Below are 25,727 nucleotides of genomic sequence, written 5' to 3'. Positions count from 1 at the left end.
AAAATAGTTAGTTTATGTTATTTATAATACTTAAAAGTCAAAAACATATAATTTGTTACCCTCCCCCCTCCGTTACTTATGGGCACCCCTGCTTACCATCTATAGGACGCTTTTTAGTAAAATTTCAAAACGTGTATAGGTGAATTACTATTTATTTTTACTATTCTACTATATCTATTTTTAAGGCTTTCATGGTCAAACCTGTAGCTAATATTTATGTGTTTTATTTTTTAGATAACAGGATGCGCTCATATTGATGCTAAAGAACTAATCAATTCACATACCCCTGTTGGATATTATTTACATATTACTGCTATGTTTACCGAAATCTCTACTGGGGTTAAAATAAAAGAAACAGCCCGAAGTCCTAATATGGTGTTGAAGTCTAAAGCCATGTCACTAATTGATGTTCCTCAGAAATTTAAACCTGGTTTTCCAATAAAATTTAAGGTAGTTGATTTTGTTTTAAGATAAACTTTGTAGCGATTTGAATACTTAGTTGGGGGGTTGTTGAATATATGCTTTAAAGCCAGCGTTTACAATTTAAAAGAATCAGCACGAACAGAAATAACAAAGTTATCTTCTGCTAAATATGGTTGCTTGAATGAAAAATGTTCTGCTTTTGGGAATTCGAAGTGATATCTAAAGAAAGGTTTCAGTGATAATTAACATTTCAAAGCCTTGTTTGACAAATATTCAGAAGAAATATATCCACTTCCTATCGGCGGAAGAATAAGTCGTGAAAGACCGTTACAAAAGCTAATTAATGTTTTTTTAAATTATAGCCTAAACATTAAAGTAGAATAAATATTACTTATTTAAATATGTCTTTTAAGTGTTTTCGTTTGTATTTCCAACTTTAATCTCGTTTTATATACGAACCAGACAAAGACCATATTTTCACAGCAACAACAAAGAAAATGGGGGGAAACTCATTATGTCGATCACCCTTAAACGTGACATACGTAAAATATCCGCACCACGGTGTCCACGAGAAAATTTTTTTTCGTTTTTAGGTCCAGATTAAATACCTTGATGGGACACCTGTAACTGATGGAACAATACGAGTTGACGTGTCTGAACGTCAGCACAATGTTCGAACATCAAGTAAAATATTCCGCAGGTGGTATTCTGTGGCAAACGGTGTGATTGTTGTCCCCCTAGAGAACGTGTCGCCTTACGCAAAGGCACTCACCTTTACGGTAATGCTATATCCGAATCTAATGCAGCTATCAAATCTTGTAACATTTTAGTACAATTAATTAATCCTCACAAGGATTAATTTGCGTTTGAATTTGAGCAGTTGCATGCATGCAGAGTCCGTATAGTTGTGAAATCGATGCGGATGATATATATGATTTATAATAATTTTATTTTGTAAAATGGCGATTAACCGCGGGTAAAACTGCGTACATATGTTACTTCAAGAAGGATCTCGTCGAGAAAAATTTTGTAGGTTCACTTTATATAGGTTCAATTTATTCATGAACTCATTATATTTATATATTAATATATTTCGTAAATAAGATTTGGATATATGTGGTATTGCTGCAAATGTCCCTGTTTTAAGTTGGAATTAAAATTTATTACCTGTAGCCTTACTTTAGGCTATTTTTTAAACATTTAGGCCAACTACAACTCAGACCAATTGTTGAAAGTAAAAACTTCCAATTCTTGGTACTCTCCAAGTTTGTGTTTTTTGAAATTGGTCTTACCTGATCACGGCTTACCTGCGAAGGTAAATTTAATGGAATATTAACTATTTATATAGGCAAGCTAGGATTTGGGAATTTATTAGTCTAAAATTTGTTTCTTATTAAAATGGACGATCGTTATAATAATAATAATAATAATATTTCAAATTTATATTGCGCATATTCTGTAAAATATTCATATGCGCATAAGCACATAGTAGAGAACGTGTCGCCTTACGCATATAGTGTGCACGCGCTATTATTTCGGTTGATCAGTAGTGTATTTACAGCTTTTTATCAAACCGCTTACACTAAGTTTATATATATGTACTCCGCAATGCATGCTTTTCACCAATTTTTTTCTCAACTTTTATTAGTATTTTTTAGGATGATATAATGTTTTCTTTCAGGTCGGAAGCGAAGGATCTGTGAAAGTCTTTTACACTGTCCCTGATAACATGCGAAGAAATATTCCATTCTTTTACAAAGTATAGTTATTAAATATTAAATTATAAAACATTCACTTAAACGAGGTACGAACATTTTAACGTCGTACATAATGACTATTCGAAGAAAAGCTGTTAAGCCATGTATCACCATTAATATGATCACGACATGGTTATTTAAACTAATTTGGCACTGGATTGTTTAATGGGAGTATATTGATGTTAGGCAGAACTCGCTGTAACACACAATTCTTCGAATTAATCTTCCTCACACAATTCTTCAGATTATCAACTTATTTTTTTGCTAAACGCGTAACCAGACTCATTACATTATTCATCGTTTTAAAGATTTTGTGTAAAGGAAATCTGCTGTTATCTGGCGTTACTTGGAGAACACAGGATTGGCAAACTCTGAAAAATTCCTCGAATCGTAATCATAGACAATTTACGTATAACAGAAGAAGCATAGCTGGAAGATCAATGAATAAATTTGAGCTTTACTTCAATGTTACTCAGGAAATGGTTCCGAGTTGCAGAATCTTAGTATACTTTGTCAAGATGGATAAGGAGACTATCGGTGACAGTGTTGTTTATGACGTGGAAGATAAACTTGAGAATCAGGTACCTAAAAAATTCCGCTTTAGGCCAAACGTGTGAGCGCGTTTTAAAGCTTTGCACGAAATAAGAAATAAATATTGCCAATATACACAAAATATTTATCGACGTTTTGACCTCGGGTTATAAAGAGAATGACACAGAAAAATAAACCAAAAAGAACCGTTGTCAGGGAGACGCCGTATGATTGTGAACTATGAAAACAATAGCAAGCAATCTTGGAGGCGTATCCCAGACGAAAAAATACTAAAATTATTAACAAGAGTCATTCTGGTATAGTTAACAGACTCGCGCTTTTGATTAAACCTTGTTCATAGAGATTTCTACTTTCACCGAAAGCAAACGACATTTTCTTGCATGAGATGCAATAAATGATTGGGTTTTTTTGCTATTTGTTTATTTTAACCGCTTTTTCGCCCTCACAGAAGGCACGTGCTATTTTTTCTATCATACTAGGTAGCTCTCCTGACAAAATATACGTATAATATATAGTAAATATGCAGTAGCGTAGCCAGCCTGTCGATTTGTCCCGCTATCCTAATATTTTGGTGTTCACTGACTGTAAAAACAAAAGATTTCTAAAGACATGAATAATTATGATAACTCGAAATTTACATAGAGGGACAAAATCGTCAGGCTGGCTACGCCACTGTAAATATGTGCATAAGGATTGAGAGTTCTAAAATGTTTACCTGTTTTTAATAATTATTGTACCCTAATAGCATTATATCATCTAACTATCGTCCTTCTCAGAGCTCTAATCATGCCTACTCTCCAATAATAGAGAGGTAGATATATAACCGAGTGTGATTGCAAGGAGCAACCTAGTTTTAGCCATCACATATGAGCCCTGTCCGCCAGCGGTGCATGTCTCTGTTGCCTGTGATTTGATGGGCTCAAATATGAAATTCACGTACAATGAGTCTATAAATACCAATCAATGAAAGCAATATATTAAAATTGTTGTTAAGAATTACTGAAATTTAGGGATTGATCAGAGTTTGCTTGATATTAACTGCTGCCTTATTTTTAGTTGTATGTGAATTTCGTCGACGAAGAGAAAAAGCCCGGGGAAAAAACAACAATTGTTATGAAAGCCAAACCTGGCTCGCGTGTGGCTATTTCTGCCCTGGATAAAAGTGTTTTACTCTTGAAAGAATCAGATGAAATATCAAAAAAGGAGGTGATTAATACTGCTGAGTATTCATAATTATAACATCACCATAATTTATATAATTTAGACCATATATTATCTACTAACAAGCAGGATTTGTGTGGGAAATACTAAAGGGACAATTATATAAATTATTAAGACGGATGATACCAACGACATTGATGGATTCCTAATGCATCAGTGTCTGTCGTAAACGTCAGAAATATAGATGCATGTATAGCCTAATATATATGATAATAAACTAACCGTTTCCCTTGTCGATAAATCCATGATCAGGAGAGCACTCTATAAAATTAAAGGCTCTTAATTCCAACAAACGGAAAATTTTAAAGATATCTTAGCTTCACGAAATGGCAATTAAGTTTTAACACCGGAAATATGCTTCGAGAGTTTCGCTACGCACGAAAACAAGAAATGAAAAAAATTTGCATTGCTTGGAATGTTCTTCTGATGTGATTTATTCCTATTTAATATGCATGTGCGGCGAGTTTACTCAGAAGCGGAATTTTTCAATAAAAGTATATATAAGCTATTTTTACCAACTTTTTTTATCAACCTCCTATTTGCTCCTTTTTCGCTATTTATTTTGGTATTAAAAGCATGTCATTCAATAGTTAAAAGCCTGATCTTTCCGAATGCGAAAAAAATTCGTTACTAGAATGAGTAGCTCACGTACAATAGCGCGAAAAATTTGGATTACCTCTTTTTTAATACATCTTTTATAGACGTTATAACAGAGTTTTATATTGTTTATAAATTTACTTATTGGCTATCATTGCTTTAATTTGTATATTAGTATAGCAAAAATACAACATCGCAAAAAGCTTTGATGTTCGTGCCTTGTGACCTCACGCATCATTTGATTTCTTTGTAATTTTTCTCCTAATTTCGAATTTTTGTTTGCTTTATAGGCTATTAATTTTTTAAATCTACAAGAAGTCGGTCCAATGAACTCACGCCAGTACTTCACCTGTAGCCGGAATTTGAGAAAGCCTGCTAGAACAAATGACCAAGTCTCTCAAATATTTAATGTAAGTATGAATATTTTTAGCACAAAATTATATTTCAGAAAATGTATCATGCCACCATGTCTATACCTAATGGAAAGAATTAATCCATTGCGCAATTGTGGTTGATTTATCGCTAGATATTAATCTAATCGTTAAGTCTTTGCATATGTCTTTAAATTGTTTATGACATTTCCTTATATTCTGTTCTTAATTGTGATTGATTTTCGGTTGTTGTATCTCTAAGTTGTCTCTCTATAAGCGAAAAGGCCTCGACGGGATCGTATACACTATACGGTTAGGTGTGTTCTGTACTATTAATCAAACCATAAACGTGGCAATGAGCAAATATCGAAGCAATTTTACGGTCAAGTATGATATAAGCTGTTGTTTGTCTTGGTTATTGGGAACGTGGTGAATGGAACTTAATGCATGGACCGATTATGTTTAGGAACTGCACGCATTCGATTCTTTACATGCCTATATAATGTATTGTTAATTGTTTTTGTAAAGGAACTGCAAAAATTCGTTCCTTATTTTAGGAACTCTATTTTCGGAACAATTCAGTTGTTCTCCTATATAATAAAGAGCCATGAATGCGAACTTATATTTCGCTTTTGAGCAAAAGAACAACAGCAACCGTTTGTTCATTAATTTTCCGTACTCTATTATCGGAACTAATGCATGAATGGTTCCTTATGCGTTAATTAAGGAACGTTTCAATACATCATAAACTTAATTTGTGGTGGCCTTTCTATATAAACGTCTGCAAATGATTAAATATTACAGAAAGGACGCTTTTCATGTCAGTGACTCATTACGGTTTTGCATGGCAGTTCCTTCTTTACTTTTATTTTGAACGACCGGATAAGGAGGCGTGAATGATAATTTTGTTATTTCACTTTATACTATCTGCATTTCAATGCCTTGCGATTCTGTCAATATCAAATTCAATCAAAGGAACCGCATGTTCCGATTAATTAACGTTGCAAAACATTTCGGTTGAAAGAAAACAATATATTTATACACTTGTAGACTAATCATTTATAATTACATTGGTATTCTGCATTCTTGAAATTTGTGGAGAGGGCACTTGAAAATGCAAGTCCAGCGCATGTCAAACTTTTCCAGTCCTTTTCTCAGATAATTATCTTCCTCTTGCGTCAGTCGAATTACTCGTATCTGCACTTGCCTGTTTTATCTTTCGCACGAATTGGCGTTCCACTGACAGGGTTCTGCAAGGTATCATTGTTTTCATATGTTTTGACTTTTTCTTGACAAGGAACGTTGGACTCGCTGTATCTCAGTTGCTGCACGCACATGTCCATAACTTTTCCATTTTGATCGCGCAACTTTTCCATATGGGATCGTCCTTTTGGAGCGAAATTACGAGTTTGCAGCTTCCGATGATGAACTCTTGCTACGTTTGAGCTCTGTTTCTGGTCATGATACACGTCGTTGTGCTTGCACATCTAAGCTGCTCGCGCTTTCTGTTTCTATTATATGATCTGCCTATATCTTATCGGATGAAGGTATTTCCGTATTCCAGGGTTTCAATATCTAAGTCTTTCGTCCAGTGAGAACGCATCTGCATGTTTTGTCAAACATTGTCTTGCTCGCTTTATATATACTTCGGTGACGGAGAAGTTTTGAAGGACGGGCCCAGGTGAATGAAATATGCTATACCGTTCACGTAGCCAAGGCCGCCAGATTGTCCTATTTGCCAAACACTTTCTAAATGATCGTGAAAGTCTGTTCAAAATCTGGAAGAACATAAAAAAGTTCAACCGTTGACAACACCGATTATTCATCTTCGCCTGATCGCATCAGTACTTTACGAATTTGAATGCTCTGGCACCGATATTTCGGTTTGCTCCGCTTGTTTTCCACCGGCGGTCGTGCTTTGAAGCCAAACACAAAATGATCGCCCTAACTCAGAATCTGTAGCACAACATGGCATTGTTGCCTTGCTTGCCGTCGAACACGACTGCCTTATATCAGATGTTATTTCATGGCTTCCTCCAAGGATCGGCGTTTCAAAGTACGTGTGACGATGGGTGCTTTATTTTCACATGCTTTCGGCATTCTCTTTGATAGGAAAGAGCTTGATGATCACAATTTGGGGTTGTGACATGAGAGAATCCTTCTTTACCTCTTTCCAGGCGAAGTCTTTGGGGTTTTCGAAATGCCCCTGTGACACTTTTCCAGTCAATGTTTGTCTGCTGTTGTGCCATAGAACAGCGGGCGAGAAAAAGGCTGGCAACCCTTAAGCTTCTTATTATGTATATAATTATACGCACTACAGAAAATAGCTGTTTCAAGAAAATTATACTTATGTATGACGTGTCGAGAATTAGCCTCCGTTCAGTATCGTTTGTCCTCGACAAGTCTCAATTCACAAATTCGATTGGGTTTATGAAATATATTGATTAACAAATAAAATTAAAAGTTATACTAAATCTTCACCCAAATTCACGTTGCAGCTATGTCGAATTAATATCGCGTCTCTCGAGTCACAGACCGTTTCGCACACTATGACCCTCTATCACCAACTGACTCAATTTTGTGCAGATCCCTTATTTTACCCATATTGCTTCCCATTTCTGTGCAGTGCGTGTCATCACCTATTATTTCGTGCGCCCCGTTGTCGCTCAGTCCCGACACACTCCCCCCATATATCTTAGTGCTGTGATATATGTCTACAAAGGGTCTGAGCTAGTGCTACTGATTCAAGCTTAAATGCAATCTAATATTAGTGTCCTAATATGGATAAGTGTCACCGTTCATCTTCTTCTGCTTGATCCCGTAAGCGGATTGCTGCCGCTGCTGCTGCATCACGTTTCGGTCGGGGTTGGAAGGGAGGGGTGTCTGGGTTTAACGTGGTTGGAGGTGGTAAGTCACAGGAAAGTTCTATCGGGTAGAGTTGCTGTATTGCACGTTCAAGAATTCCATTTGGCGTCCTGATCTTTGCTCCCCGTACTACGTCATCACGCCCTCGAATCAGCTCTTCGACTACGCCCATCTTCCATAAATTTCTGTTCTTCTCCTCTCCTTCGATGATAACAGCATCACCACGGTTGGGATGATCTGCGTTTTTCCCATTATCTTGTCGGTGTCGATCTCTTAGCCCACGAACGTATTCTCTATACCACCGTCTCCACAACAAATCCTTGCATCTACGAAGAAACTTCGCTCTCTTCCGAAGGCTGTGGTCCTCAACGTGATAAGATTCCACTTCAGGTAAGATAACTGGATTTATCTGCAACATTCTTGCGGGGGTGAGAACAGTTTGTTCTACGTCGTCTTCAACGTATGTTAACGGTCGATTGTTCATTACAACTTCTATGTCTAGGATCACGTCTGATAATTCTTCAAAGGTTAGATTACCGTTCCCGATACTTTTATAAAAACATCGTTTAAAGAGCCCGATCAACCGCTCGAACTGTCCACCCCACCAGGGTGCGCGACTCAGGTTAAACCTCCAATGGATCTCCTTGTCCGTAAGGAAACCGTTTATGATCTCATTTCCAATTGCCTTTTTCAGCCAGTTTGCCGCAGCCTTGAACGTAGTGGCATTATCTGAGTATATGATTTGTGGTCTCCCCCTTCGAGCGATCAATCTTTTTAGGCTAGGCAGAAATTGGACAACCTCCAATGATTTCAACAGCTCCAAATGAACTGCTCTTGTGAGGCTGCACGCGTAAAGTACCAGATACGCTTTCTTTTCCGCTTTTCCTGCTGTTTTGTATTTGATTGGTCCAGCGAAGTCGACTCCTATCACTTGGAATGGGGTTTCTCCTTGCGTTCGCGTAACTGGTAGTCGTCCAGGCGGTGGTCTGTGATACGCACGAGCGCGGAATCGCACACATCCATGACATTTGCTTCGTACCTGCTTCACAAGGCGACGTAGTCTAGGTATCCAGTATCGCTCACGAACTTCAGCCATGGTCGCCGGTACTCCCCCGTGAAGAGTGATGATGTGCGCTTGTTCGACTAGTTTCTTTGAAAACTGCGAATTTGCAGGCAAGTATACCGGATACTCGCCTTCGATTCGCCCGCGACACTCTAGAATTCCGTTCTGGTTAGGTTGGAGGTTTAGCTCGATTTTCGTACTCTCGAATTCCGGTGCGTCCCTAGCTCCATCTTGAACTCGTTTAATCCACCACAACCGTGCGTCTTCGATCTCCTGCGTCTTTATCGGTCCCAGGGACTTCGCTTTCCTTTGGGTGTGTTGAATGAAGCGGTTAATCCAAGCACAAATTCGAAGGGTTTTCCGCAACGTATACCGCTCTAGTAGTTGGTCAAACACGTCCTCGTGTGCCGTTTGATTCATCGTGACCAAAACTCGCGTCGACGGTTTTTCCTCTTGCTTCGAATCCGAACTCGCCACAGGCACAACTTCCGGTGGCCACGTCTCCTGGTTGTTAAGCCACGTAGGACCGTGCTTCCATAACTCGTTTCCCACCACATCTCCTCCGCGGCTCCCTAGGTCAGCGGGATTCTCGTTCGTTGGGACGTGATGCCATCTGATCCGGTCGAGTTCTTTGACCTTTTTCACTCGGTTGGATACGAATTGCCGGTACTCGCCTTGTCCATTGATCCAATATAACGCGACTGTCGAGTCCAACCAACAGTGTATCTCGGTCACCTTCTCCATTCCGATCGCTCGCTCGACGTTCGTCACTAAGTTTGCGGTCATATGACCAGCGACAAGCTCTAAACGGGGAATCGTGAGGCTCTTCTTCGCAAGTCTGGACTTTGCACACACGATACCTTGGGTTGTTCCGCTCTCTTGCTCTGCGACTGCGTAGACGACCGCAGAAACTCCGTTCTTACTGGCATCCCCGAATCCGTGAAGGGTGATTGACTGTACTGGCTCTCTGTGAGGGGCTAAAGTTCGAGGGACCGTGTACTGGCCTGGCAGGTTTTCGTACCACTCTTTCCACCGTCTCTTCAAAGAACCGTTAAGTTCTTCATCCCAGGCAAGTTGCTCTTCACACATTTCACGGTACAGTAGTTTTGCTACTAGGGTAGTTGGGGAAACCAGGCCGAGTGGGTCGTACACACTTGCAACCTGCGACAGGGCCTCCCTTTTCGTAGATGCTGCGTCTCGTTCTTTGTTTACTACAACACTTAAACGGTCTTGAGCTTTGTTCCAACCCATACCGAGGATCTTTGTCTCAGTCCCCTTTGTGCCCAGCTGCTGTTTCGCGAAGGTAGTTTCCGGGTTGCCCACGTTGCCTTCATTGGCGCTCTGGTCGGTATCCTCGAGTTCAGAGGCGTTTGAGTGCCATTTATGCAGGTGGAAAGTGGCATCCTCAAAAATACTAACCGTCTTCGCTTTCTTCTCTTTGACCTCTTCAACATTATCACCTCCCTCCATCACATCATCGACATACAGGCCGCCTTTTATCTCTTCCACCAGAGCCGGATATCTTTTCTCCCAACTCTTTAGGTGTTCGTTCAGGACACCTCCAAGAAGGAAGGGAGAACAGGTCAGCCCAAACAGCGCCCTAGTAAACCGATAGACTGTGAGGTCGTCACTATCTGGTGCCTTCCAATGGAAGCGTAGGGAATCTCGTTGGTTTTCGCGTATCCGGACTTGCAGGAAGGCTTTCTCGAGATCAGCGGTCAGCACGATGGGGAGGAAACGTAGACGAACTAAAATATCCCACAGGTGGTTCTGGAGTGGTGGGCCAGGGTTCAAGCATTCGTTCAAGGATGGATCAGATGCCGATTCTTTGGCGGACGCGTCGTAAACGACCCGAAGTTTCGTCGTCTCTGCGGTCTCCTTTACGACGGGCTTGTGGGGAATGTAAAACTCTTTACCCTTTGCTGTGGCAGGTGCTGGTTCGACAATACCTTTCACGAGCTGATCTTGAATAATGTCGTTGTACTCTTTGTAAATTCCTCTTTTCTCGAGACGTTTCACCAGGTTGTTAAGTCTCCTTATGCTTCCTCTTTCGTTCGACGGAAGGTGTGGATGATGCGATTTCCACGGTAAGCTAGTCTCGTACCAGCCTTCTTTGTCGCGTGTGAGCTCGTCTTTAAAATCATCGTAAATCGCTTGAGAGCCTTCCTCGGTGGGATCTTCAAGACCGAGGACGTCTAACCGACACAATCGCTCGAAATCGTTTTGAGATGTTGTGGTCAGTAGCATCGTATTCTGGTCCAACTCGATTCCAGGACTCATGATCATCCAACCAAACCTTGTAAATTCCGCCACGGGATCACCGTCCTTTCCTACCAGGGGTTTGGTCCTTGTTTTTATCCGAGCATACTCGCCGTTTCCCAGCACGAGGTGAATGGGTAGCTCACTCTTTGTGTCGCGTTCGTCCATTTTGACCGAATTCAAATGTTTATATCGTCTCACGAGTTGGTCGTAATTGGGGTTACTAGTTGTCAGAAGCTCGCTCTTTTCAACTTTGTTCAAGCTCACGTTTATTTTGCACGAATCGTCCAAGGAACTAACTTCTACATCGAAAACTTCTATTCGCTTTGTTTGCGAAGTCATCAACATGTCTATTCGCTGGCTCTTTATTTCGCTGGGTTTAATGTTTAACGCGTTGACAAGTTTCGCGGACGCATAGGAACTGCCGGCGCCAGAATCAATAAGTGCGCGAGTCATTACACCATTAACTTTCACAACAACAACTGGAAATATCCCTTCCGCGCTTGCCCCATCTGTCATCACTTTCTTAGCCCCGGGTGATTGGTCCCCTTCTTTTGTATGATCTTGACCAGACCTTTCGTCGCGTTCATGCTTGTACTGTTCGCAGATGGATGAGTGATGACGCTTGTTGCAATGCCCACAAGACGTCTTGCTGGCACAGTCCGAAGCTCGGTGAAATTTCGTAGCGCAGTTAAAGCACAAACCCTTTCTTGCTAAAATTTGCTTTCGGTCACTGGGATTCACGACATTTGTGCATGAAACCGCCTTATGGCCAAGATCGCCGCAATAAACACAGCCCAAAAGTTTTTGTTCATTTCCGCTCGCGCGAAACAACTTCTTACGGTAATCATCTTTGCGCGGAGGGTCGCTTTCGTTTACCGGATTGCGTTTTACCCACTGTCGCAATGCCTCAGCTAACTTCTCGAAATCCCATGTTTCCCATTCAGGATCGGTTCTAACTAAATCGCCCCTGATACCTGACAATTTATCTAATGTCATCGAGACATTTCCGTTAACCTGATCGAGTTTCCTCAAGGTCTGCAAGGCTCGCACGCAATAGGTCAAAGTCTCACTAAATTCGGCAATTCTACGGGGGTTACTGTTCGTAATATGAGGTAGATCGAGAATCTCCCTTATATAGCTTTTGACAATCTCGGATTCCTTGCCGTAATTGTCTTGGAGAATGGCTTTGGCTCTATTGTAACCTTCGGTTGAAAAGGGCAGGGACTCGACGCATGTTTTGACCTTTGGACCCAATAATTCTAACAAATACGTAAACTTGGTAATGGGGGCCACGGAACTCTTATCAATCCCTTCGGTAAATTGTCCCCAAAACCTAGGCCAGTCTTTAAATGACCCATTAAACTTCGTAATCACAAGTTCGGTAGCTTTGCGTTTCGACTTGGGCATTCCTGAGTTTCCGGTTTGGGTGGGGTCATTTCCCTTTGCATGCGTAGTTTCTGTTCATGCAACTTTAGTTCTGCTTCACGTTGCTGCTCTAGTCCTGCAGCCTTAGCGTTACGTTTCTCTTCAGCTAACCAATCGCTCAACTTTGAAATCTGTAAATCAGCTACTTCGAGTGTCGCCTCAACACTGTCGCTCCAATCGGAAATTTCGCTCATGCTTGTTTTTCTCGCGATTTTCTGTTCCTCAACTTTGCGCTTGCACTCGTTAGCCGCGGTGTTTACAGATTGCAGTGTTTCGATATGGCGTTTTATAGTTTCACGCTTACCTGTTGCCAGGATTTTATCTGACCTTCTCGTAACCAATTTCAGCTGGGATAATTTCGTCTCCAATTCGATGTCTTCCTTTGTCAATTCTGGAGGTATACTTTCTCCCGTTGGTTGAACGGCCATCTCCGTAACTGTCTCTCCAGCAGTACTCTCTTTTTCTTCTTCCATCGTTGTTCAACGAGTTCGCAATCCCGTCTCGGAGGTGCCAGGTGTCGAGAATTAGCCTCCGTTCAGTATCGTTTGTCCTCGACAAGTCTCAATTCACACAAATTCGATTGGGTTTATGAAATATATTGATTAACAAATAAAATTAAAAGTTATACTAAATCTTCACCCAAAATTCACGTTGCAGCTATGTCGAATTAATATCGCGTCTCTCGAGTCACAGACCGTTTCGCACACTATGACCCTCTATCACCAACTGACTCAATTTTGTGCAGATCCCTTATTTTACCCATATTGCTTCCCATTTCTGTGCAGTGCGTGTCATCACCTATTATTTCGTGCGCCCCGTTGTCGCTCAGTCCCGACAGACGTCTGTGCGAAGACGAAACGTATCAATCTCTGTCCGAATTGATGAATTAATATCCATAGAGATTACTGTCTAAATCTTTGAGTATAGGTCGCTAAATTCCTTCGAATCGAATATGCGCGAAGAGCTAATTCTATTATGCAAGTTTCACCATTTCGATGTTACATGAAAACTTCATCGAATATTAGCTTTATAAATATATGCTGTGCGAACAATTCGTAAGCACAATTTTTTTGTCTTTTGCACCACATTTTACACATGCACGTATTTATTTCAGCATGAAAAATGGTTATGTCAAATATAATATGAAATGATTTCTATATAGAAAGCGGTTCAACTCTCACACATGCAGCTGGCCTAATCCAATCAATCAATCAATCAAACAAAAAAATTTATTTAAAACACGGTAAAATCTCCAGTATAACAACTTATGAGAGGATTAACATTTGTGACCTTCCACGGGAAAACGTACGTTAACGATTTTCGTTGAAACAGCAAAACGAACGGATAACGAACGGGTAGTGAACGATCTGTAATAACGTTTCAACGAACCCAAAAAACGTTTTGACGAATTCAGCTAAAAATGTGAACGTTTAAAGTCGAGAATACGAACGGATAAATAAACGTTCAATCTGAAGCCGTTTGAACGATTTATGTTTATGAACGCGGTTTTAACGAATTAGTCTGAACGCCTGTTGCGCGTATGATTGACGCAAGATATTATTGACTAATTAAAAGAATAGGAAATATTTTCAAACACGTAACATGTGTTGGCGCAAGTATGCGTGTACATATAAATAGCTATACCTTCATTTGAATGTTTAACTAAATTTATTAGCTAAACTACCTAAATCACATTATTTTATACTTTATATACATATATACATTTGCATTTTGCATCAAAATTCGGGTTTATTAATCGTTAGAAAGCCTTCAGTTATTAGTACAAATTATCATCGTTACGTCAAATTAATCAATGCATCATCTGCAACTATACCATCAAAATATTCAGCGCGTGTTTATTTGCAACAACGTAACAGATTTTGTAAATCTTCCACGGACAAACTATATGTATGGGTGGTTAAGGACATATAAACACATCATGCATGCATCCGTTTTATTAACACGGCTCTAAACCGAGAGTAAACGAAGATTGCCATAAATGGCCTGGCTTCGATAATAATATCATAGGCAATGTCATTGGTCACCGTCTAAGTTTGGTTGAGTTTCAGCTACTGGATACATATTTTATGTTAAACTAAACACAAGAGATTCCATTGTACACTATTGCTTATACTCTTTGACGCGCAAACGACTAAATTAATTATCGCAAGGATCAAGTTGTTTACAGATGATAACCAGACATTAATAACAGTTATACAGAATATCGCATACGCAAAGCTCGTTTGTATACGAACCAGCGTAGTAACGTGTGCTTGCATGCTGTCAAAACTTATTTGGTATAAATAGCCTACTACATTAAATATCCCAACCATTTATGCACGTGAAAATCCACATTTCAATTTCAGCAATGCATTGCGCGGTAATAAAATATTTAAAATATAAGCTTGGATATTTACCTAGTGCTCACAATATGTTCCGTGCGGCAATAGCCTCTAGCTGCGGTCAAGCTTGTCGCGGAATGTCGCCTATACACAGTACTGTCAGTAGCAACTAAGGGCATCATTACACCTTAAGAATATTTAAAAATTTGATAATAATCTATTTTATCCACTGCATGCACCATCGCCATATTTTCTTCGCAAAGCTAAAGCTGCAATGTCCCTATTTCTGCCGCCATATTTTTTCATGTAAGTGATATGTTTTGTGACCATACGACCACATATGCATGTGTTACTTGTGATATTAAATTAGCTAACTAAATTCCTGGTGGTCATATTCATCAGGAAATATTTTATTTTCCCCAAATATTCGACCATCTACATAGGTAACTGTGTAAATACCTATGCTACCTGCATGAGCCTAACAATAGTGACCTAAAGAAATAGAACGCGCGTAAATTAATGGGATAATTTTCGAAATCTTCATTTCAAACCACCGCGGCAATCCGCAATCCCGAAGGTCCGAATTCAGTTCCGCCCTGCAAAACAACTTAATACTCAACCCCGGCAGCAAGAAAAGATTGCACAGTATTTTCACTAAAGCATATAGCAATAGCAGACGCCCATATAGAAACCGGGTTTTTAAATCACAAAGAGTGCAAATAATTTTTTCTGCAAAGCATATAGCAATGCTGCCGCCCATATAGAAACGACAATGCCAAATGCATGCACAGGGGAGTTTATACTCACCATTTTAAGAAACAAACGATCCTCAACATCTTCGAGACATCTACTTGTGACACAATTTGTGCCTCCTGCTTACAGTAAAATTAACTAATCAAGATTATTTAAGACATGCATGAAAGCATTAATCCATTTTGTCTGGCGAAATCTTTTTATATCATATAATTATATATATTTCGAGGTAGCATCTACCCCTTTTTTATGAAAAATGTCAGCAAAGTTTGTAAACAATTGTTGTTTCAATGTAAGCAAATGCATCCTATAAATTGTAACCACCACGGCCCAAGCTAACAACTTTTCTAACCTCAGCCAAGCCATTTTCAAGGTCTGGCAACCTTTCATGTCATGTTTATTCGGAATGATTGGATGATCGTGGCCCAACTTGATTCCACCGGCCATGATAAGCAATCTAAAGAGGTATATTGCAGTGCGCATTTATATCCGAATACATTTTACTCGCGTTAACATATATATAAAATGCAATTGAGAACGTCTTGTTATATACAATTGCATGATCATCTATATGAAATCTTACTTCGAATGCGTGTCATATTTCGATATATATGCATGGTCAATAGAGAGCTACAGTTTAGCCAAGCAAATACACTCAAGGAAAAAAAACTTTAGTTTAAATCGAGAGAACCGTTATACGAATTCTGTTGATGATTCATCAATAAGCCTGATTTCAATGCTTGGAGGAAAATAATTGCAAGCGCGCCTAATAAAGTGGCCAAGTCATGACTTTCCTTATATCATAGCTAATGTTTCATTTAGTGTTCATACCTGGTATTAACCTTTATATATGCTTGCGTTAAAACGCCTTGACTTCTCCATAGATGCTAATATCCAGCAAATATTTGGGACAGTGTTCGCGAAATTATTGGTAAAGATCTTTACCCGCGCGCTCATGCACGCATAAACAGTTGACAGGCGCCATTTCAAATTTGCTCATTTTGCCGCTCTAGCTGGCAGGCTTCAAGGTGCAATGACCATGCATAGTTGCAATTTAATATCCGGAATGTAATTTCTAATCAAGGGAGGCCAAATCAAAATTAGTGAAAATTTTCCTGTTGCCCAACAGCTGATATGTTGTCCAAGCAAGATAAATTCCAATGCTCCTTTTCTGATGAATTATATATAGCGAAATATATGTGGCAAAATATCTGAAAGGTCAAACTTAAATGTTTGTAAACGTTAGCTTGGCAACTTGCCCTTTGGGCTTGTGTCAGCCCAGTTGTGCGCAATGAAGGACTGCACGCACTTTAAAACATAGCGCAAAACTCAACCTCACAAAACACGGAATTTTTTTTGTAATAAAAAAAGTCACACAATGAACATCATTGATATAGGTTCATTACTCTCATACAGTCCTATCATTTATACGATTTGAGCCTTCTCCGCGTTCCACGTTTCCGATTCGAGGAGCAAGTCGAGAGAAATCAAATTACAACCAAAATATACATGGGGAGTGAATTGTGCTAAATGTGCTATATCAATATTATGAAGTATTTTTTTGTGAATTAAGAGTCTAAATAAATATTTACAATGCATGAGTTATATTTATGCCATGTATAAGTTATATTTATGCAATTGCCACCGTTCAACATGCCAGCAACGATCGAGCCAGATGGCTTAGATCTGGGGAGACAAAGATACCTTTTTAAGGAAATAAGACAATTTTGTAAGCGGGGCACTGAGGATCTTGTTGCTCCGGCTCTAGTTTTAGACTAGATGCACGTACATATTTAAATTGCTATTATATTCATGCAGTGGCGTAACGAACAGAGCTGAGGATGGGGTCTTGAGGTATACTTGGTACTGCGGGGTCCCTTAATTCGCTGTTTGTCATAAATCACGTTTTGCTTATACTATGATGTTTCGTTATCTATCCTGGCCTCCAATATATGAGGATCTCTTAGTTCTCGTCGTAACCCTACCGAACGCGCGTTAGGTCACTGTATTTATGTCTTCAAATATTACCTAGGGTATTTCAATTGTTGTATAATTTGTAGCTATGTCAGACTGCATTAAAGACAACGAATTTCAAGCTGAAAGGTCCGTCCTAGGATGCGGTCCTTAATTTTGAATAGATTTTAATCAGTAGCTGCTTCGTACGGAGGCCAGATAAGTTTATCAGATGTAAATAAATTAGCTATATATACACATGGTTTAAAAGTACGATATTAATATGTAACACGCAAAATCCCTCAATTCATTTTAGAATCTGGTTTTGTCTGTTTACATACATTTAGAGACTTCCGACAATTATGCAACTTAATTAGCACCTTGCCAAGGCATATATTATGGCTCGTAATGCTAATATATGGCTTGCGAGTTGTTTGGGTGCGTGGTGAAATTTGGCTTATGGAAGCTACAGAAGTATAGTAAAGCACAAATTCTAACAATTTAGTGCATTACCGAAATTCAAAAAACGATAATTTTTTGAGAGAAAGCTTAAGACGTGAAATTTGACGCTAATGGAATAATTGCATGCACTGAATCTTCTGTCTGCATGACGCTAAGCATAAACCATAACATGAAGCGCACAAAATAGCATTCGATTAGGCTAGATTGATATAACCCCACTATTTCCTTTACAAGCCTTCTATACTAAGGAACTGAATACGTTTCTGGGAGTATTTCTGTGTAGCACATTCTGCGCTTCTTCTACAAAGTTGTAGCATTGCAAATGTTTAATCTAATATGTTGAACCAAATCCAATGCGATTGAACGAAATTCCGGCAAACGTTTCAACGAACGGTAAATCAAACGGTTGAACGCTTTCGGACCAATTTTCAAACGTTTTTTCCTAAGCGTTCGAACGGGCAATTTCGAACGATGAACGATCTCGAAAATCGTTTCAACGAACGCTTCAAGCGTTTGAACGGCAAACGAACGGATAACGAACGATATTTTCGAACGAACGAAATAGCGTTAACGTATGTTTTCCCGTGGAAGGTCACATTTAACAATACATGATTACATATAACTAATTACATAATACTACAAGTTAAAATTTCACTTTTTTACAAGATTACCGTGCGGGAGTTCAGATTAAGTATTATAGTATTCGTTCACAGCCCATGCAGCGAAACTGTGAAAATGATTGTAATTTTTGTATATTGTCGGGAAGGCTGTTCCACAACAATGCTCCACTATAGTGGAAGCTTCTTTTCCACAACGAATACGAACTTTTCCACATCGAATACCTCTCAAAGGCGACCGGTGATCAGCATCAACGCATCAATGTACGGATCTGGTTTCGTATCGAAATCCTTTTCCTTCTCTTGGCCGAATCGCGTCGTGCGGCGATTGCTAGTGTGGATCGTTGAGGCAAACCTAATTGTTGGAAAACGTTGTTGGAAACCTAATGAAAAAAAGTTTCCGAACATAAATAAAGAAAGAAGCGAACAAAACATGTAGATTTACAAATGTACGTGATGATCTCTCACCAACCTCCAATTGTGCTCGTACACTTTGGCCAGGTATACTTCATTGTTGAGCATCCAGCATCCATCCATGTATGTTTCCATCCGTTGTTTCCTTCTTCTTCTTCTCCTTCTTCTTCTCCTTCTTCTCCACCTTGTTCCTCTTCTTCTTTTTCATCCTTTTCATCAGTCTGTAGTTCGTTGTCGCGGCATGATTTCTCTTCCGCACGTCTCAGTTCTCCTTCTGATGACGAGAAAGTAGTCAGCGGCAAATTTCGGCGTAGTCGTCTTCCATTGTCGAGTTGGTGACGTTCTTTTCTCTGACAAAAGAACGATGAACAGCGCAGGAGGGATCTGACGCGCGAGTGATGCTACCCCTCTCATTTCTTGTAGGTCGCACTGATATTGTTTACAACGGTTTAGTCAAATGGCGATCTACTGTGGGTGAAAAATCTTCTTATACTATTCGAACTGTACCGTGCTTATTATACACCAATCATGGAATGTTGAACTACACGAGAGACTATCATGTGTGTAAACCAATTTCACTTGGTTTTAAATTATATATATATATATTTTTTATATTTCAATTTCAAAGTCCGTCAAGCTTACAATATAAAATATCATTTTATTTGTTTCATATTTTGTTTCGTCTACAAACATTTTGATCCGAGGAATGTATAAGAATACATATTCAAGAACAGCGCTCTCTATTTTACTACAGTAAAACGGTTTGTTTTAAATTTCGTACGTGTGATGTAGTAATCATTTATGAAGGATGCTTGGCCGTCTATATTTTCGTACCATCTCTCGTTCTCTGGCACATGATGGATGTGGTCGTTAATCTCATTTGCCACCCAAACAACATAGTCCATTGCGTTATTATGTATCCATTTTTCTACGCCTGGTGTTAATTGCGGCAAAGATTTGGTTTTGAAAACAACGATTGGACGCTCCACGTTTTCATTCTCCTCTCCGACGTTTAGGACAGCATTAGTGGTAATGTAGCATAGAGTGTTGTTTCATATACATCTTAGCTGCTTGTGCTTGACAGCTGTCACAAGCCACCCCCCCCCGCCCTTGTAGAATCGTCTTGGCAAGATCGGAGTCCATCATTTGCATCGACCAGTCATCGATAATGAAAAGTTCTGTCGACTCGTTTATCATCGACGTGGAGAGGTAATTTTTTTTTGTAATGGGTGCGCTAGGTTCCGACGACACAATTCTCTGCAGGACACACGCCCATGATGTTTTCCCTGAATCACTCGGTCCGCACGCGAACAAATTTCGTACCTTCTGCGGCAATCGTCGACCGACAACGCATTGATAAAACTTGTTCAGCAATGCTATTCTCAGTTTTAAGTCCGGAAACGAATTATCCATGGCACTCTTGAAGTACAGAGGCTGTGGTGGCGTTGTACGGTCATACCGAATGAACGCGCGAGGTGAGATCTTTCTGAAGGGCAAGTTGGGTACGCCGTCCGTAAAGCTGCCCGTTGATATGCAAAAGAAATGGCTTCTTCTCACCTCAATGTAATCATCATGGAATTCTATATGTGGGACGATTTCGCAAGAGGGATGAGATATAACAGGTGTATTATTCTGGCCATGTCTTTCAGAATTTTTTCTGAGAAGAGTAATGGGTTCACGTATGTTTCAACTTCCATCATCTTCACAAACCTAAGCATCGCGCTGTCTGGTTTACCATCAACGTATCCACGATGCAACGCGTAATCACAACCTTTCATCATGAGTCCAATGTAACGCAATGTGGTCGTTATGTCGCTTTATGCAGCTACCAGGCTTCGTTATACGAGATTTCTCGTTTCTATTGCCAAATCACATCCAAGTCCGTCAACGGTTAAGAGCGCGTGTGTCAACAACGACAAGCCAATACGGAGTTTGTGGGTAGGCTGGTGGTCGCTCGCTGTCATCTTCGTCTACATTCCCACATGCCGAACGACAAAAGCGATTGGACACATATTCATTAGATCCTTCCTAGGTTAGTGATCGTTATCTTTGACAACCTGAGCAATTTTCTTGCTTGTCACTTCTTCATTCGTAATAGCAGCGCCATTGCGCCTTTAATTTCAGTGAATGACGGTTTCATCTTGTCCTCGTGCAGCGTTGCAAATAGTATTTGCTTCGGGCACTTTGCTGTTTCTCGATATACCATGAAAGACGCGACGCCCGGGTCTGTTTCATAGTATGATAGTATGTTGAGGTGATTGAAAGAATATTGATGCTTGTTAATTTAACCGTACAGTACTTAGCCACTTTAAAACGTTGACACGTAGGGAGTTTTGTAGCCGTTTATACTGTCCAGCTGCTTCCTAGGTAGTCCGGCAAACATCACTAGCAGTCTTATCTACACTGTTAATTTGAAGGTGTTAATTTAGCACCAAAAAAGGTGTTGAATGAATATGGCAAAAATAACACCTGTCGAGGTGCTATTTTAACACCATGACCTGGGTGCTAAATTAACTCCAATCCCTGGTGCTAAATTAACGCCCATTCTGGTGTCAGAATAACACCTTTGGGTGTTTAAATAGCACTACATTTGGTGTTAAAGCAGCACCTTTTTACCTACTGCAATTTAATGTGCAGTTCTAACATCAGTAATCATATCTAAATCAAAATTAACGACACTTATACAAGGAAACTAAAAATCAATATATTTGGTCACAGTTGCATATTTACAATTGCTCCTGTAGGACTATTAACAAAAAACAACCAGACAATTATTTACAATTTTCGACAATCAATGTCAAGTTCTTATAATGCAACATTACAATTTTCGACAAGTAATGTCAAGTTCGTATAAATTTATCCACAAAAACTCACTTCCCAGCATGTTCTTCCATGGCCATTTTTATTATTTGTATGTCCTCATCTGTATATGGAGTCATCAACCCTAAGATAAATTTATCAATAATCATTAGTATTATTAGCAAGTCAAATCAGCCCACAAGGTTTCTTAGCATAAAAAGGAGAGATTCTCCTTCAGTTAGACCTAAAGCAACCACAAGCTGTGCTCTGAATGTCTGTTTTGAAAAACAAATTGTTTATCAAATATCAATAGCAGAAAATCTAGTTAGGTTACCAAAACTATAATAGGCACACTAAGCATTGGATAAAGACAGTCTAAATGCAGATTTTGGGGCAATAAACTACAAGTGACATTGTAATTTTGTCCTTGGGAAAATTATAGTATATTAATTGCATGATTTACCTGATTCTCTGTGCAGCTAATCTTGTTTCTTGTTTCTATCCTGTTCGAAAGAACCAATACATACTTCTTGGCCCAATTTTTGGCATTCCTGATTGAAATTTGCCAGCTATACCATGGACCAATTTGTTCTTGCACATTTCACTTCCACTTTACCTGCAAAAAAAAAAAGAATGTGTTCAGTTGCAAACCTTACTTGCAAAAGAAAATGATTTTACTAAATTATGGAAACATACTTTGTTATTTGACTAAAATATAAATGTGAATTTGAAAAATGACAGGCTAAATGGGACTCTCAGGTAACCTGTAGGAGATTATATTTCTTACAGTAATAATTTTATCAAAAGACATACACAGGCATTGATTTTAAACAAATAACTTGCTCTCTAACATCAAATTTATCAAAATAGAGCAAGGATTATCGTTAATGTATGAAAATAGAGCACGGACAATCGTTGATATAGGATAAAATATCGCTAAATTATGTCAATAATATAAGAGACAAGCGAAGACGCATAAAATTACGGTAAAGTAAATATGAATAGTTGTGCGAAAACGCACGGGAATTCTTTGTTCCAAAATCATCTCATTCAAAAATACAAATTTATTTTCCAATAACTTAAAAACAAACAAACATGCTCTTTCCCGGCCGATCCGCCATTTGGTGTTATTTTGACACCCCATATTTAACTCCCTATATGGCGTTATTTTAACACTTTCCGTCGGCAAAAGAGGTGTCATTTTGGCACCTAACAATGGTGCTGGTAATATGGTGTCATATTGACACTTTTAGCGTTATCCCAGATTTGGTGGTGTTAAATTAGCACCGAAGTTGGTGCCAAAATAGCACTTTCTATTTAACACCACCGCATGGTGTTGATTTGGCACCTACGGTGGTGCTATTTTAACACTTCAAAATTAACAGTGTAGTTCACGCAAGACAAAGCGTTTTCCTTTGTAGATTGTAGAACTTATAGTTAGCGTTATTTGCATATGCGGTAAGGTAATTATGCATAAGGAACGCAATTTTCGACTTCGGTTAATGGTATATAGGCCTGTAAACATTTATTATATGTATATATATGTAAAAAACATTTAATTTCAGAATGCTGGTGTCAATTTTGTTTCAAATTTGAGGATTTTTACTCGGCCTTGCATTCGTCCTCGCCCCCGACCAATGCCACGTCGAATTAGATTTTGGCGACGATATTTTTATGAAGGAAGAACAAAGCATAACTGGAGGAGTACATCTCGCCGGAGAAATGCATTTTTGCCTCATCATGATGGTGGTAAGATAGAGAAAAATTATTGAATAAATCCCACCAGGCTGCGGACCATAACATTACTATATAATTGTTCCAATAATAAGCAGTAATGTATTGTAAAATAATTCTTATTGTTCGAAAAGACTGTAGGTGCAAGCATGTATAGTCACAATTAAGCAAAAATTTGCTCATATAGTGCATGCCATCACATACAGCTTGAGGAAATATAATACATTGCTACTATACTTTTTCATCTTACCAAAATATATTGAGAATAGCTATAAAAAAGGAAAATGTTTGAAGAATAAAATAATAATTATTATATAGGATCATAGTCGATTTTAATTTGCTCCTATGCCCTTGCCCTTATTAAAAAATTCTTGTCTGTATCCCAGCTCTCAAATCCAAAAAATATTTCGCAACGTACAGTAGTGAGAAAGAATGAATAGAACTTAGTTAATTAATAATAAAATAACGATTTTTACAAAAAATATCTTATAGGCTTTATGAAACTTATGTCGGCTGCCAGCAGTTCCAGCCGCCCCGCTCCATCGGTTCCAAGAAAGGTTCAATGGAAGTCAAAAAAAAAATTCACTTCCCCTAAAAAGAAGGAAAAAAAACCTGCAAAGAAGTTCTCAGTAGCAGTTCGTAAATATTTTCCGGAGACATGGTTATGGACAGACATCAAACTAAAAAAAGTAAATATTGTTATGTTATAAATACATGCATGCAAAAACCCCACGTCAATTTAATTTGCATTAAAATTTAAAAAACAATTCACAAGACTGGTTCAAAATTCCATTCTAATTGAATTGTTTTTACTCATATTCATATTCGTCCACCGTACATTAGATAGAATTTGGATAACTTTAAATTCCGCTATGTTCTGTTAAACCCGTGTGTAATTTCTGTAATATAGTGTTCGCACAAAATTATTACTCTCGCCGGCGTAGGGATTAACGCAGGCGGTAATTTTTCCCTGTAGCGACACTTCCGGTATACATGCGATGGAAGTGAAAGTTCCTGATGCCATCACCAGTTGGGTTGCAAACGGATTTGCGATGTCATCTTTGTACGGTATGGGGATCTCAAATCAAGCAACGTTGAAAGCATTCAAACCTTTCTTTGCTCACATCACGATGCCATATTCCGTAATCCGTGGGGAAGAAATACCCATCACAGTGACAGTTATAAACTACATGTCATCCTGTGTTCCAGTAAGTGTTTTGATTAATAATCATGAAATAATATATCGTTCGAACAAATCTATCAACATATCCACCATGTCCGTCCGTCTGTCCGTCCGTCTGTCCGTCCGTCTGTCTCTCTGCCTGCCTGCCTTGAAATTGAATTTTTTTTAATTAAATAAAAACTTCCATGTTTTCAGATTAAATTAGAATTAATTCGCAAAGCCAGTGATTTTAAAGTTACATCAATTCACATCAGCAAGATGTGCGTGTGTAGTGATGAGGGAAAGTCTACGAAATTCAATGTTATTCCCACTAAACTTGGTCATATACCAATTACGGTTAAAGCCACGACTTCGCAAGCAAAGCTTTGCCCTAAGTTCACTCTCTACGCAGTTGACGCTGTCACAAGAACATTGCTGGTTGAGGTAAACATCAATTTAGCCCGACGATTCATGTTTTTTTTCTTATTTACGAAAATTTCTCGCGGTTATTGCAAGAAATTTCCTTTTCTAGCCAGAGGGAATAAAGCAGCAATACACCAGAGGAACATTCTTTTGCGCTTCTTTAAATGGTAAACCAAATATTGAGGGAAGTTTGGTAACAACTAAGCTCGTCATTAAATGCGATTATTTTATGCTAATCTCGTTCCGCAACCCGCGATCCTCTAGCGAGAAAAAGTAAGACAATTGGATATAATATGTAAGGAAATATACTGGAGATAAGTACCAGGAACTCTGGCTTTCGGTATGGGTTATCTCAGAACCTCTGCTTTCTCGCTAAAGGATCGCGGGCTCAGGGAATGAGATTGCGTAAATGCATGACAAACATTTTTTCAAGGTTATTGAAATCTATAAAGGGAACCTCGGGAGCCGGGGGTTTAAGTATGAATGTATTTCTAGTAATGGACGACTTGCGCTTTAGACTAACTTTTGATCG

The 25,727-nt window shown here is 39.0% G+C and overlaps 2 protein-coding genes across 2 annotated transcripts; one reads left to right on the top strand and one right to left on the bottom strand.

The window, feature by feature from the left end:
- Window positions 1–234: 234 nt before the first annotated feature.
- LOC114536782 (C3 and PZP-like alpha-2-macroglobulin domain-containing protein 8) lies at window positions 235–24,320 on the top strand (the record flags this gene model as incomplete). Its single annotated transcript, XM_028558128.1, has 9 exons — window positions 235–450; window positions 1,017–1,202; window positions 1,628–1,738; window positions 2,105–2,182; window positions 2,489–2,761; window positions 3,789–3,938; window positions 4,841–4,960; window positions 23,442–23,625; window positions 24,103–24,320. Coding segments are annotated over 9 exons (1,536 nt in total), but the record flags the coding sequence as incomplete, so codon positions are not given.
- LOC114536783 lies at window positions 7,420–12,481 on the bottom strand. The gene has a single exon (XM_028558129.1). The coding sequence runs from the start codon at window positions 12,105–12,107 to the stop codon at window positions 7,713–7,715; it is 4,395 nt and encodes a 1,464-aa protein (XP_028413930.1). The 5' UTR covers window positions 12,108–12,481; the 3' UTR covers window positions 7,420–7,712.
- Window positions 24,321–25,727: the final 1,407 nt, after the last annotated feature.

Source organism: Dendronephthya gigantea, unplaced genomic scaffold (genome assembly GCF_004324835.1).
Source record: "Dendronephthya gigantea isolate DGI-Jeju-01 unplaced genomic scaffold, DenGig_1.0 000145F, whole genome shotgun sequence".
Lineage (NCBI taxonomy): Eukaryota > Metazoa > Cnidaria > Anthozoa > Malacalcyonacea > Nephtheidae > Dendronephthya > Dendronephthya gigantea.
This window is presented reverse-complemented; position numbering and strand designations above follow the sequence as displayed.

Excerpts from the sequence above, each read along its gene's own strand:
- LOC114536783 (XM_028558129.1), bottom strand. The coding sequence starts at position 12,107 with ATGACATTAGATAAATTGTCAGGTATCAGGGGCGATTTAGTTAGAACC.